Source organism: Exophiala aquamarina (assembly GCF_000709125.1).
Source record: "Exophiala aquamarina CBS 119918 chromosome Unknown aczIA-supercont1.46, whole genome shotgun sequence".
In the NCBI taxonomy this organism is placed as follows: domain Eukaryota; kingdom Fungi; phylum Ascomycota; class Eurotiomycetes; order Chaetothyriales; family Herpotrichiellaceae; genus Exophiala; species Exophiala aquamarina.
Genome location: NW_013550542.1, coordinates 12521 through 26721, shown reverse-complemented (window position 1 = coordinate 26721; position 14201 = coordinate 12521). Strand labels below are relative to the sequence as shown.

Genomic DNA, 14201 nt, shown 5'->3' with positions numbered 1-14201 from the left:
TGCTGTCTAGTAGTATTAATTACTATTAGTAGTCGATCTCCACCTAAGCGGGCTGACGGACAGCTATGTTCGCTGTCTAAGAAGGACTACCGTCGAGTTTATATTAAAGATTAGTCGATCCTAAGTGCTGCTGAGAGTGTTCTATGGTCGCTTTATCGTCCTCCATCTTTAACCCTTTCGCGCCCGTGGGACGCGTTAGGGTCGTAAAGGCCGGAGTTATTCTAAGGTTAAACATCTAGATAGTGTACGTCGCCTCGAGAGCTACCTTCTTCTAGGTGGAAACCTTTAAAGTATAAGTTAATCTATATCCTTATCTACGGAGGGTAATAATAATTAGTATAGGTATACCTAAATAATTAACCTTCTATATCGAACTAGAGTAGTAGACGGTAGCTAGACTATAATATAAACTAGACCCCTTTTAGTAACGAACCTTTAGGAATAGGAAGAGTCGAGGACCTATAGGATACTATATAGAAGGGGAATTAGGCTGGAAAGGGAGGACAGTAGTCGTCATTCAAGGGGAACTCCACCCCTGGGCGACTTCGAGCCTGGCTCGCACATAATTTACGGTTTAGCAGGAGTCAGTCGACGGGCTATACCATTTTAGAAACCCTTTTACAATGAAAGGTTGCAATAGGCTAAAAGCAACCCTGACCTCCGAGCTAAAGTCCTGAACCCCCTCTTTTAGGGCTCATCCCCCTGTTCAGGCCTCAACAACCCCCCCGTCCATTCGCCTGGGGCCCACCAGGCCTTCCACTTAGGTCCAGATGCTGAGCCTCTTCGACAAATCGACATAATGCTACCCTCGCCATGGACAAGACGCCTTTACTACTCACTACCGCGGAACAGGGCTTATCTACTGACACAACTACGAACAAGCAACTCGTGGCTAGCAACGCAAACTAAACGCATAGATTCCGTGATGACGATAAATATTAGTGTGGCGCAATGGAGACGGTGCTCCGTGTGTTGGTGGACTGCCTAAGACTGAAAAGCCTATAATAGATACTATGGGGGAAGATTAGTGAAGCATTCACAACAACGTATCGATTGGACTTAGAGAGGAGAGCAAAGCTAGGTAAGAATAAGGTAAGTGGTAGAAATGTTTACCATGTTCTCAATGCCTTTCTCGATTTTTACGGAGGTATCTTAGGTTTCGAAGTCGTCTTCCCTTATGAGCGCGACCAAAATTCCTAGGTAAAGAGTTTATTCTAGGCCTTAACGAAACACTAAATTCGTCTACATGTAATAGAAAAATCGCAGTAGTTATGTAGGGATAGTTTTAGTTGGTGGATCGTGTATGTCCCCATCAAGGGAAGAGGTCGGGGAATTGATATCATCATCACCATCATCGCTGTAGCACTCAATACATGAAACACATCCACAGGTATATAACATTCTTTTACTCACGGAAAGTCGTCACATTGCTGATGGGGTTGCTGTATTGGTGTCGACCACGGAGCAAGTAATACCCACTGCCGATGATGAGCCAGCCAGCCAATACTACTACATCGTAGTTCATGGTCAGGCGCGTGACCGGATATGTGATGGGCCAGGCGCTGAAGAACATGACGAGAACTAAGTATGCGACAGCTAGAATGTTAACCCCCCACCCGACCGCGGGTGGCATTCTGAAAGGTCCAAAGAGCTGAGTAGTGCCCTTGTATCGAGCACGTAACATATAGCAGATAGGCAGAGAGTAAGACAGGTACACGCTTGTGGTTGCCATCGACAAGACAGCTGTCAAAGCCGTGTTGCTTCCCAACGAAATGAGACCGAGCGCTACTTCCAACATAGTTACAAGTAGCACCACTCGTAACGGGATTCGGAATCGAGGACTGACAACAGCAAGAAAGTCCGAATGAGGCATTCCTTTGTCTCGTGCGAACGCCCAGAAGGTGCGTGAAGTGGAAGCGAGCCCCGCTGCATTGCCCGCCATCGCGATCAAAGTCGGTACCAAGGCCATGATGGCTGCCGCAGCTTTGTGCTGGGTTGCGTCGTAGTAGAGCTGGATGAACGGAAAGCCGGTCTTAGATTCAAGTAGTTGGAGTACGGTGGGAACCCCCTTCATGAGGATGATGCTGTATGCGAAACCGAAAATGCCGTTGACAATAGTCGAGCCCACCATTGCCAAGGGCACATTGCGTGAAGCATGGGGAATCTCTTCCGCCAGATGAGCAGCGGCGTCGTATCTAGTAAGTGTCAGCAGATATTGAGTGTGATTGCAGACGCTATCACCTTACCCAAGAAATGCGTAGGCTGTTGTCAGCCCTCCGATCATCCAGGCAAGCCCATCGTTTGACCATCCTGTCAAATTGGTTGTCTCTTTAAACACAAAATGTGAGCTTTGCTCGTGGGACATAACAGCGACGGTGACGATGATTGCCACATAGCCCGTAAGATGGAGGATGCCTGGGCCTGTGTTAGTTGCCTCAAGGACCTCAGGATACCGGTAGCATACCTGCCGCCAGGTTCATGGTGGACAACGGCCCCGATCCCCAGATATTAACGCCTGTGGAGTACGCTAGCACAGCAAAATATAAAAGCACTCCATGCCAAGGCTTAGGAACGTAGGTTTCGTCACATAGTGAGATGATCCCCTGGATCTGTGTGCCAGCAAGGTATCCCGCTGAAGCTGTACCACATGTTGCGGCACCAAGGCATATCCAGCCGGTGAACCAGCTAGCAGTCTTACGTGATTTCTCAGGTGCGAGTCCTGCTACCCAATGATATTGGGCTCCAGCAGTGGGATAGATAGACCCCAGCTCTGCCAAAGAGTAGCAGGAACAGAGTGATCCAATGAAACACCAGATACTGCGCGTAGATATAGTAAATAGATGTAATCTTGTACAGAGCGCCTGTACTTACTAGTTGTATATAAGACAAGGTGCACCACCCCCAATAAGAGCTTGCGCCATTGTACTCCCAACTGCCTCCCACGTGCCCATCAGACAGAGCACGAGGGCAGCCAGAGACCAGACGGAGAATTTGCGCTCCAACTCCTCTGTGAAGCCGATTTCTTCTAGTCGAGCATCATCGGTTGTCGTTGGATGCAATTCATCTTCGAGGCCTTCTGCAAGACCCTTGTGCTCCATGTCGTGCTCAAGACGATCGGTGGATGTACTGAGAAGCAATTGACTTGTTAGATTATATCATCTGGCCCTACGAGCAGAAATGCGAATGCGACACCACGGTCTTATGATGATGGAGGTCAAGGCTAGGAGTGTGGGGACGGTACTGCCTTGAGACTACTTCATGGCCCGGGGAAACGGTCAGATTCCGCCTTTCGGACTCTCCGAGAGATGACCGGAAATTGCGGTGTTGACCCTTGCGCCCGGGCGGTTTACTTGGATAGGACGCACCCATAGACGCATGGTGATCTTATCGCGACATGTAAATACTCCTTCGAAACCACATCCCACGGGGTTCGGAGCGATATAAGTCCGGTACCTGGAGTAAGAAGCCTGGGAGCCCGGGACCAAGCTCTCCTGTTGAAGGTGTGTACAGAGCCGGGTCCGGGGATTCACTTTAGCAAAAACGATCATATAGGTGTGATGCAATAGCTCGGTCTGCGATTTCATTACGAGGCACAAAAATCAATTGATTGAGTCTAATTCCACTTCTCTACAAGACAACACACCCTTTGTGTCTCTTCCAGCCACCTTGTCACCAAATTGTTCCCATTGCAGTACAAGATGGCCACAATAACATATGATAACGACCACGTGCTCGGGTCTCCGAGGCCACTGAGAGTCGTGTGTATTGGAGCCGGTGCAACCGGACTTGATGTCACCTACAAGATTAAGAAGCATTTACGCAATATCGACATTCAGGTATATGAAAAGAATGCCAGCGTAGGGGGCACTTGGTTCGAGAACACGTCGGTACCGACTTGATTATAATTCATGTCTGTACGTTGAACTAACAGGAACTTTCGCTTCAGATACCCCGGCTGTGCTTGTGATATCCCGGCCCACGTTTATCAGATGAGTTGGGCCATCAATCCAGATTGGAGCGAATTGTGAGATAGTTCTCCCCAAAGAACGTGGTTTCCGCTCATCGTACCCTCATCAGTTATGCCAGCGGCGCGGAGATCTTGAAATATTTGCAAGATGCGGCACGTGACAATGGCCTGGAACAACACATCAAACTTCGTCACCGAGTTGTTGGGGCCACCTGGGAGGAGAGTCTAGGTATTTGGCAGCTCAAGGTCACTAATGAAGGCTCTGGTGAAGTGTTTAGCGACTGGAGTCATTTCATTATCAACGGTACAGGCTTCCTGAAGTGAGTCAACACTACTTTCCCGTGGCTGAAATAGAACCTGAACTCGGCCTCAGTCATTGGCAATGGCCCGATATCGAAGGGTTGGACGCCTTCGGAGGAAAGAAGCTGCACACGGCAGCCTGGGATGGCAAGGTACAGCTTAAAGGAAAACGAGTTGGGGTGATCGGAAATGGGTCATCAGGCATCCAGGTTGTGACAGCCATTCAGCCAGGCATGACGAATGTTGAAGCAAAGCTGGCATGCCCAAAGCTGATAATCAATAGACGTTGCCCATCTCGCTCATTTCGTACGGAATCCAACATGGATCGCGACCACTTTCGGACAAGAGTTTGCCGGCATCGATGGGGCAAACTTCGCCTGTAAGCTACTACATTGTCCACATCCACTATGTTCAGCGGCTCACGTCTCTCAGATTCGCAGGACCAAAAGGCCGAATACCGAGAGAAACCTGAAGTCTTACAAACCTACCGGAAAGCCATCGAATCCAATTTGAACTCCCAATTCAAGATGGTAAAGCGGATGCACTGCGATTCTTGCGCGGTCGCTGACATAGAGGCCAGGTGTTCGCGGATTCTCCCGAGCAAGCAGGGGCCAAAGCCTATCTTTCTGCGCTCATGAAATCCCGCCTCCTTGGGAACGAAGAACTAGCAGCTCGCATGATCCCAGATTTCGGTGTTGGGTGTCGGTATGGACCCCTCTTCTTGTCACAGACTTCACTGGACGCTGACTTCGTACGGTTAGACGCCCCACCCCTGGCGTTGGATATCTAGAGGCCCTCCAAGAAGAGAATTCCCGTGTCGTCTTCGATCCCATCGTCAAAATCGTTGAGAATGGGATCGAGCTTAAGACAGGCGAAGTCGTCGAGCTCGATATTATCATATGTGCAACCGGTTTCGATGTGACCTTCCGTCCCCACTTTCCCATTATCGGCCGCAATAATATGAATCTCTCAGAGCACTGGAAAGAGCGACCGACGGCTTATCTATCCTTCTCAGTGCCTAAATTTCCCAATTACTTTGGTTCGCATTATGATTTGGAGCTCCGTGAGCTGTACGAATGTGATTACTAATTTTGCTTTGCTAGTCTACCTCGGGCCCTACTCGCCGTTCGCCCACGGATCTGCCTTTCCAGCCATTGAGCATACATCCACGTACCTCCTCCGTCTTCTATTCAAATTCCAGACCGAATGCTATAAAGCTGTCGAGCCAAAGAAAGAGGCTATGGACGACTTCATCGACCATGCAGATCATTTTCTGACACGCACGGTTTTCGCGGCGAACTGTCGTTCGTGGTTCAAAGGAGGTAAGTCCATCCACTGGTAGTTACTGTCTGACCTTTTGGCGATTTGAGTCAGGGATGACAAAGCTCACTCAATCATTTCTAGGCAAATTCGACGGTCCTCCTATGGTGCACCCGGGCAGCCGAATACATTGGTTCCAAATGCTGACTGCGCCCCGTTGGGAGGACTGGAACTGGACCGCACAGAAGGCTAATCGTTTCGCATACTTGGGCAATGGCTTCTCTTCTTGGGAGGAGGATGGCAGGGACATGGCATGGTACATGAATGCGCAGGAACATGATAGCTATGACGCTATCAGATATTAGAGCATAGACTTCTTATAGACGCTGGTGGCAGATCGGCATTGGATTCTTCTACCGAAGAATTTCCAGCATTTTGTCGCGGTCTCCACACTCGTTTACTACCTAAGTGTTGGAGGATTTGGACTGTACAACTGTACGGGCCAATCGATACAGGCAAGTCAGCGTAGTTGAGATTTCTGTCTTCTTCTACTCTATGGTCACCGTTCTAGTTTATATAGAAAATTACTAGGCAAATGACCTCCTGGAGCCTATTTTCCATGATTCCAAAGCATTCCAGAGGCTGTAGCACTGACTCATTGCTCGTCGTCATGAGGTTGCCTGCGCTAGTCACTTTGGCGCCAACACTAAGCTACCCAAGTCCCTCTTGTTTCGTTGACGATACAAGGTGTAGTCACAGAATATTAATGATTTCACGCGCATTCTTCGTTTAGCAACTGGTATTGACTTCAAAGTACCTGCAAGAGCAAAGGATGAGCTGCCGCGAGGTTGACCAATGTTTCCCGACGAATGAACTGTCAGGACTGTGATTGGCGATGCCAAGCGATTGTAAAGACCGTGGTATATCGCTTCGACACATCCGAACTAGCTCCGAGAGCTATTCGAACGTTATCCGAAGCGGACCCGAGAGCGCCCAGGCGCTAGTCTAGTACGTACTTAGGATACTATATAGTCTGACGAGTCCCCCGGGCCGTCTTAGGAATGATCATGTCCCCTTCACATCACAGGACTGAGCAATCCACGTGGTCCATCAGGAAAATCGTGAGCTGTGGTCAGTGGCTGTAGATAATTTTAATTATGGTAGACTTTAGCTGGCCAATTGTATTCCGATGTTATAGAGATAAGCATGTCTTCATATATTGGAGGTTATTTTTCAGTGTGAAAATCGCTACACTACTAATCCTTACACTAGTGTAGATGAATATTTGACAAGGAACTGATCAACAACACTGACCAAACGTGCGTAATGCTGTTCGGTGTTTTCTAGAGTCAGTGCCAGAAACCCTCTCGAGGCGATATAAATTCAATGGCTGAGGAGATAATGGTAAAATAGATCCCGCAACGTCGCACTCTAGGAGCCGTCGAATTGAATCGCAAACAGACTTCCATACCCAAGGACGAATCCGGCGGCCATCGTCACGATATTGTTGAAAGTTCCAGAATGGCCAAGCTTTCCAGTACTCGGATGGAACACTCTATGATTTCGCGTCGCCCCGTATGCTCCAAAACTCATTCCACCACCAGCCCACTTGCTGATGGTCGCGATATCGGGCTTGATGCCCAAGGGCACTTGGAGACCACTATAGTCGAGTCGCGAGGTCATGATCTCATCGAAGATCAGGAGAGCGTTCTCGATAGTAGCTAGACCGCGCAGGTAGTGAAGAAACTCTGGAGTTCCGAGATTACAACCTCCCGCAACTTGCATAGGTTTAACGAGGATAGCTGCGGCTAAGTTCGGAGGCAGCGCTTTACTAGCTCTTCCGTCCTTACAACATCGTTATATAGAGCGATCACAAACTCGTACCGGGCCTTCATGGTATGTATAGGTGCGGCATCGAGGAAGAGTAGCTACTAGGAAGTTATAGAGAACCTCCTCAAGTAAGTTCTAGATGTTGGCGGGGAAATAACCCGGAAGGAGTTCATGAAGCGGATCAGCTGGGAAGAGAGAGTGAGTGTGTGCCAGCCGTGTTCACCATAGAATGATGCAAAATGCTACAGTCCGCCTTTCACAATGGACTTTCGAATACCGGTAACACCAACTACGCCCTTGCCAGGTCGTGTCATATTGTAATTCGAGACGAAATGTATCTCATTGCCTTTCCCGGTAAAACTGGTAAAGCGTTGAAAGACCACGCTTGCGGTGATACTTTGACCAGAATCGGTATCTACCTTTACCTAGGATATCGTACTCTTTTGATTCACTCGCTTGAGCCAGCGCGCATGCATGGTCATGAAGTCTAAGATATTCCTTTTGCGCAAACAATGCGCAGGACTTGATCGTTCGTTCATAGACGCGAGCGAGTTCAAGCTGGCTTCTCATTCACCACGCTAGCAATGAAAGCGAAACACATTTAAGACGGGCTGGCGCCTCTCAAAAACCAGATAAGAGCCTTGAAATCCTTCAACATTAGACCGTTAACATGAAAGGCATCTAGGTAAAGTCCCTCGGAGCTAGTCAGTGCGTTTACTGACTCGCGCATAAAAGTCGTTCTGATGTATCGCACCGCTATAAAATGTCGTATTAGACGAGAGTTTCAGCTAGAGCTTTCAAATCAGGTGACTCACGTGTTAGCAAAAGTCCAATCCTTTGCTGGGATTGGCTGTTGGAAATCAAGGGCTAATATAAGCGTCGGCACAATCTACAAAGGGTTGTAAGCGTATAAATGCTGACTAGAAGACTCTTGTAGCGTAGAGATGCGTACCTTCCTCATCTCCATGTAAGCAATGTCTGCAGACTGTTAGCATGTCAATGCTCACTCGATTAGGATTAACTCACTCCGACCAAGGCACGTTCTCGACCCTGTCCCAAAGCCCATGATGAATCGATCTAAAACGTGGTTAGTCAAGTGTGGAACATAGTCGTTTGAGGCAGCCACATACTCATTTCAGCGTTGGGGTTCTCGAGCCACCTTTCGGGCAGGAAAGAATTCGTGTCAGCTCCGAAAATATTTGGTAGTCGTTGGATCACATATGCTGGTGCACCGATGGTTACGCCGGCAGGAATTTGATGGCCCGCGAGCTCGATCCCCGTCTCTGGTGTTTCACGAGGCAGAAGGCCAGCGTTGGAAGGGTAGAGGCGGAGGGACTCTTGAAGAACAGCGTTTAGATATGGGCAAGTAGCGGCCTGCTGTGAAGTGCACACATCGCCCAGCTGGCCCTGCACTCGCTTTTCTCTGAGTTCTTGTAACAACTTCGCCTTCTTGTCAGGATTGTGGATGAGATGGTAGAAAACTGAATTGAGCCAGGTAACGGCATCGGTGGTACCTGCGATTAAGATGACTTGCAATAAAAGGCGGAACTCCTTGTCGGTCAAGGCCTCGCTCTTGCTGGCAGCCTGCACTTGGAGCAATCTTGAAGCAAGATTGCGCTGGGACTGCCCGATGGACTTGATTTTTTCCTGATGCTCCATGAATCGATCGATAAGTTTATCGATGTCATTTCCCTTGAATTTGGCAGTAGGGTCCTTTGGACCGATGAAGCGCATGATGAAAGATGTGATCGCAAACAACGTGGGTGCTGCACCGAGCGTATGGGCCTCTCTAAGCATTCCGTAGATCCACTCAAACAAGTTGGTCTCGGAAACCTTGTCGAGCATACCGGAATTCTGTTCGAAAGCCATTTCCGAAATACAGTCTGCCAGTTACATTTGTCACGTCTAGAAAGGGAACCTCGAAGGGGGTGCGCTCACCAAAAAGGAGTCGCTCAAACCATTGCCCCAGATCAAGATTCTGCCCCTGAAACAATTCCATCTGCGAAATAAACTTTTTCAAAATCTCGTCAATGTTTCCATCGAGATCCTTGATTCCCTCGGAACTGAAAGTAGTCGCGATCGGCCGTCTCAGTTTGCCGTGCATATTCTCGTTGCGCTCAGTGAAAACGTCACGTACTCCAGGTAGCTTGAAAGGATCGTAATAATTGGATTTGATAAATGGGGCAGCTGTATTGTATATTTTACGGTACGCAATCTCATCTGTGACACTCCTAGAGGGTTTGTTTAGCAAGCAGATCTGGACAGAGGACAGAAAGTTGCGCACAATTTATTTGGCCCGAGCCGCACGACTGGACCGTGTTTTTCGTGCAATGCATATATTGTTGTGTGCTCCTGGCCGAATGTTATCACGGCCACATGCCACAAATCGGTGAATTGAGCCCAGAAGGGGCCGGGAAACGGTGATAACGGGGACAGAAATAATTCGTAGATGACTTGATATGAAATCCACAGGATAGTCGCGGCAGTCAGGATGGTCGCATATGGTGGCCAACTTGTCCCAGACAGTAGACCATGAATACTTGATATCAACGTCATTGTTGCTTCACGTTCGCGAGGGGTTTGTCGTGGGACAACTGTTTGCGGCAGTCCACCTCTCCCAGCCAAAGTCATGCAACCGCACAACAGTATATAAGAGAGGCAAGTAATGGAAGTGGGTGAGGCTGTTCCCCGGACTTTCCGAAACGCGAAAAATGCTGCTTTTCGGAGTGCGCTTTAGCGACCAACCCTGGGCTACCGTGACACACCACGGAAGAGGGGCACTACTTGGGACAGGAAGACTTCAAACCACTGTCATGTTCTCCGTTCTATGACAGACCACCCTATGGAACTGAGGAATAAGACGACTGCTTGAGCCCAACACATCCGCCCTCAATGGTGTGGAGCTCCTCTTTCGGAATCATATCGTGCTTCTCTACGTGGAAGTAGCAACGTAGCCTACGGGCAAGGGTCGTTACACTGGACTCAAGGCTTCAGGGCAAGTAAGAAGGATTTGGAGATCGTCTGCTCAACAGGTGAAAATGAGTAAACGCAGCTCCTAGGAGGACTTCGGAGGTTCCGGCAAACTCCCAGTCGGAGTCTCCGGTTGACCCCGGGTCGAATCCAGCTAACAGAGGACATGCTCGCAACCAGGGCTGGACCCGAAGATACAAAGGAAGAGAAACTAAGCATTGAGATCATATAACAGAGCGCTCGAGCAGCCCTTGGTCGGCTTGGCCGAGTATGGTAGAATCAAGCCAGGAGGAGCCAATCTCCAACATGTCCGGCAAGAACGAGGATGTTGTCAGTATGCTCCTAAGCAAAATGACTCGACATGTTTCTAACTGATGCCTTAGGTAGATCGTCTAAGGCAGCTGTTTCCGGAGCAATTGTTCGACGAAACAAGTCCACACTACGAGACTACTCGTAACAGCTTCTGGTCTGGCAATCAGAAAGCTGAGAAACCCGCGTGTGTAGTACAGCCTCGAAATGCTGGAGAGTTGGCTCAAGCAGTGAAAGTCTGCGCCGAATTCCAAACACCTTTCGCGGTCAAGAGTGGGGGACATGGTCACTTTGCCGGCCAATCGAGCATCACCGGTGGAGTCCAGTTCGATTTGGCTAAGTTGAACGTCGTCTCTGTGAACAATGAAAAGACTTCTGTTTGGGTCGGTAGTGGAAACAGCTGGGCGACGGTCTACAAAAAGCTGGAAAAGATGGGACGAATCGCTGTCGGCGGCAGGGCTGCTTCAGTTGGTATAGGCGGCTTCGTCCTTGGGGGTATGGTGCCACTCTTCATTTGTTTAGGATGAGATGTGCTGACAGTCCACTGGTGGCATATCACTCTACGCCGCCCGTTACGGCTGGTCAATCGACAATGTTCGCTCCTTCGAAATCGCCCTTGCCGACGGAAGGGTCCTCATAGCCAACCGCAACTCCGAACCCGACCTGTATCGCGCCCTGCGTGGCGGAGGATCGAACTTTGGCGTCGTCGCTAGCTTTGAGCTTGAACTATACCCCTACTCAGGCATGTGGGGTGGCTTCAGAGTGGTGAATCCAGACTATCTTACGCAAGCGATCGAAGCCTTCCTTGGTTTCATCCCGAAAGTGGAAGCCGACGAGAAGGGTCACACTATCCTTGCGCTGTCTAGTGAGGACGGCGAGCTCCAGGTCAGCCAGTTTCTGGCCTATACCGACCCTGTTCGGGACCCGCCTATGTTCGGTCAACTTCAGGAAGTCCCTGCGAACCAGAAATCCCTACACCTTACACATCAATCCTCCCTAGCCACGTTCTTGGCTGCTTTGCAGCATGGTTCCGGGGCTCATCAGGCTCTCGCCACAATCACATTTCGACCTAATCAACCAACTCTCGAACTAGCTTGCTCCCTTTTCAAGCAAATCGCGGCGGAGATGGTGGACATAGCCCAAAGTACCTTGGAAATCCACCTACTGCCGCGTCATTTCAAGCTGAAGGATGATTGCTACGGCCTCGCCGGCTCTGGAGACCCTCTGATCTGTGCAGTCATCGCCTTCACTACGAATGACGCCAAGCACAACGGCACCGTCCTACAGACGCAAGAGAAGTACCTTCACCAGATTGCCGAAGAAGCAAAACGCTACAATGTTGGCCATCCGTTCTTGTACATGAACTACGCGGCCAAATTCCAGGATGTCATTACCAGCTACGGTGCTGAAAACGTGGAATTCCTCAGGCGCGTCGCTGCCGCTTATGATCCAGACCAAGTGTTTCAGCGGCTCGTACCAGGACCTTTCAAGCTGTACGGCCGAACGCGACATATCAATGGAAAACTCCAGCTAGGAATTTGAAGTAGGAAGGTTTATCAGAAGGGAATGGAGCATGGGATGGAAATTTTTGTAGTATCCATAGATGGAAGTTAGACCTCCGCTACTCTGTAGCATCTACACCACCTCAACGTAATCTGGGTGTTCCAACTATGTCAATCCAAGTCATATCCTCGCCAAAATCCCATATCCCGAACCACGGATCAGTTGTGATTGAATTTGACTCCGTAGCCTCCTCCGCAGATGTATGTAAATTATCTCCCTCTCGGTGGGGGGAAACGGGAAATGTACCAGGGTAGTTGAGAGAGTCTTCTATATCAAAGCCAGACTGGACAGCTGAATGCTCTAAAGAGCTTAAGGCCTGTCCGGAGCGATGATCTAGCGCAGAGGCCCTGTGAGTATCGGAAGCAAGCAGATCTCTGGATATACCAGCAAATTGGGCGAGGAGCTTGCCAATGCAGTCGGAATCCGACGCCATGGCAAGTCGCAACCAGTATCCCGCTGAAACTTCGAGAAAGGCCTGGTTCTGGAGATTCTCGGAACAATTGAGGTCGCGAGCAACAAGATCAAACAGTACATATGTGGCGATGGCTGGAGCACCAGCGAGAAGGCTTTTGCAAAGTCAGAATGCTTCTTTCAAATCACTTTGGGAAGTCTGCATGTGTGTCTTACTTCAATGGAGTCGAGTGATCGATTGGTATGTGGTGTGTCAAATTGACGATGCCGCGTGCGTGTAGCATCAATGTTTTCTTTGCTTGAGCGTGACGGGTCACATCTCGGCTGACGGTTAGATGGGCTTCCAAACGCGCTACTGCAATCGAGAGAAGGTGATACCAGCAATGGTGCTGTAGTGCAGCCTGTAAGAATCCTGGCCTGTATATAGCACGGCTTCGCAGTGGCTTTCCTGGACGGTAGTGTTCGGGAATCGATGAACACCAGCTCTCTAAGGACTCGCGAATGCTATCAATATTATACAGCAGCTGCGAGCGACGTTGTCGGAGAGCTGTAGCGGTGAAGAGACGACTGCAAGCCAAGGACGACAGGCGAGAGACTGAAATGAGGTGCATGAAGATAGTCAGATCCTCATCTTTGAGTGGAGTTGGCAGTGGACAGCGAATGCTTTCCTCGCTAATAGTCTATTTTGCCGTCAAAACACGAAATTTACCCCTGAGCTCGCACGTCTTACCATTGACTGTGAGCAATGAAAGCAATAGTCTCTTTCGAGACAATATATGGTCCAGAATGTTCGACTATACCATTCTGGATTGGTGGAAAATTGGTCAGTGGAATCGACACGTTGAACAAGACATAGCCTCGCCGCTTCAGTCACTAGAAGGCCCTCGAGCGGCCAACTGGAGTAGTTCAAGGTGAACAGCGTCTAAGATGGTCAACACTCAGGATTGACATTTTCGGTCAGTCTGGAGTCAACGTACCATGCATGCCATAGTCTGTTATGTCAGCTCGTGGTCAAATTAGAGATTATGGTTCGTTACTGACCTGCAGTACGCAAAGAGACGGCCGAGCGATCAATAAGTACGGAAACAATCTCATTGCTCGGCGAAATGTTGTCCACGATGGGCCTTCAAAAGCCGCGAAGGACCCAGTTCTTTCGTAGGATATGCCAATGCTGAGCACTGTGTAATATGTTGCGGCCCACGCATGGTCAGATGCTAAACGTTGCTCCAATTCGGCCGATGTTGCGACACTTTCGAAATCACGGCGGTCGAGAAATGGGTACAGTGGATATACCTCATCGAAAAAGCCTAGACAGTTTTAAGAAATCGCGGACTCTGGGTGGGGCTAACCTGGAACTTACATTGAATATAGAGAGACCTTTGTGCGGCTGGGAGCTCTTCGGTGAGGAATGTGCTTAATGAGCTGACAGGGTCAGTAAGCAAGCCTTCCAACGACAGTCCTCTGCGACTAATGGAAGTCTCTTCAAGCGTGTCGAGCAATTTCGCGAATCGTGTGCTTTCAAGTCGCTCTTCCAGAATAGAAAGGAGGTCTTTGCTGAAAAAAGCGAAGCTTCCTGACTCGACTGCAACCA

At 49.3% G+C, this 14201-nt stretch overlaps 6 protein-coding genes across 6 annotated transcripts; 2 read left to right on the top strand and 4 right to left on the bottom strand.

Annotated features, from left to right (window-relative positions):
* Positions 1-1405: 1405 nt before the first annotated feature.
* On the bottom strand, positions 1406-3098 carry A1O9_13040 (uncharacterized protein; the record flags this gene model as incomplete). Its single annotated transcript, XM_013398049.1, has 4 exons — positions 1406-2195; positions 2247-2415; positions 2465-2817; positions 2872-3098. 4 exons carry the CDS (start codon positions 3096-3098, stop codon positions 1406-1408), a joined length of 1539 nt encoding a protein of 512 aa, XP_013253503.1.
* A 600-nt stretch (positions 3099-3698) lies between these two features.
* Positions 3699-5892, top strand: A1O9_13039 (uncharacterized protein; the record flags this gene model as incomplete). Its single annotated transcript, XM_013398048.1, has 9 exons — positions 3699-3883; positions 3947-4024; positions 4078-4287; positions 4341-4646; positions 4683-4797; positions 4848-4972; positions 5029-5306; positions 5371-5589; positions 5672-5892. The coding sequence occupies 9 exons, from the start codon at positions 3699-3701 to the stop codon at positions 5890-5892; spliced, it is 1737 nt and encodes a 578-aa protein (XP_013253502.1).
* Positions 5893-6958: 1066 nt separating this feature from the next.
* Positions 6959-7312, bottom strand: A1O9_13038 (glutamate-1-semialdehyde 2,1-aminomutase; the record flags this gene model as incomplete). The annotated part of the gene is made up of 1 exon (XM_013398047.1): positions 6959-7312. One exon carries the CDS (start codon positions 7310-7312, stop codon positions 6959-6961), a length of 354 nt encoding a protein of 117 aa, XP_013253501.1.
* Positions 7313-7958: 646 nt separating this feature from the next.
* On the bottom strand, positions 7959-9913 carry A1O9_13037 (uncharacterized protein; the record flags this gene model as incomplete). Its single annotated transcript, XM_013398046.1, has 5 exons — positions 7959-8113; positions 8384-8434; positions 8488-9240; positions 9296-9588; positions 9642-9913. The coding sequence occupies 5 exons, from the start codon at positions 9911-9913 to the stop codon at positions 7959-7961; spliced, it is 1524 nt and encodes a 507-aa protein (XP_013253500.1).
* A 720-nt stretch (positions 9914-10633) lies between these two features.
* On the top strand, positions 10634-12178 carry A1O9_13036 (uncharacterized protein; the record flags this gene model as incomplete). Its single annotated transcript, XM_013398045.1, has 3 exons — positions 10634-10657; positions 10711-11103; positions 11177-12178. 3 exons carry the CDS (start codon positions 10634-10636, stop codon positions 12176-12178), a joined length of 1419 nt encoding a protein of 472 aa, XP_013253499.1.
* A 648-nt stretch (positions 12179-12826) lies between these two features.
* Positions 12827-13917, bottom strand: A1O9_13035 (uncharacterized protein; the record flags this gene model as incomplete). The annotated part of the gene is made up of 3 exons (XM_013398044.1): positions 12827-13290; positions 13341-13532; positions 13652-13917. Coding segments are annotated over 3 exons (920 nt in total), but the record flags the coding sequence as incomplete, so codon positions are not given.
* Positions 13918-14201: the final 284 nt, after the last annotated feature.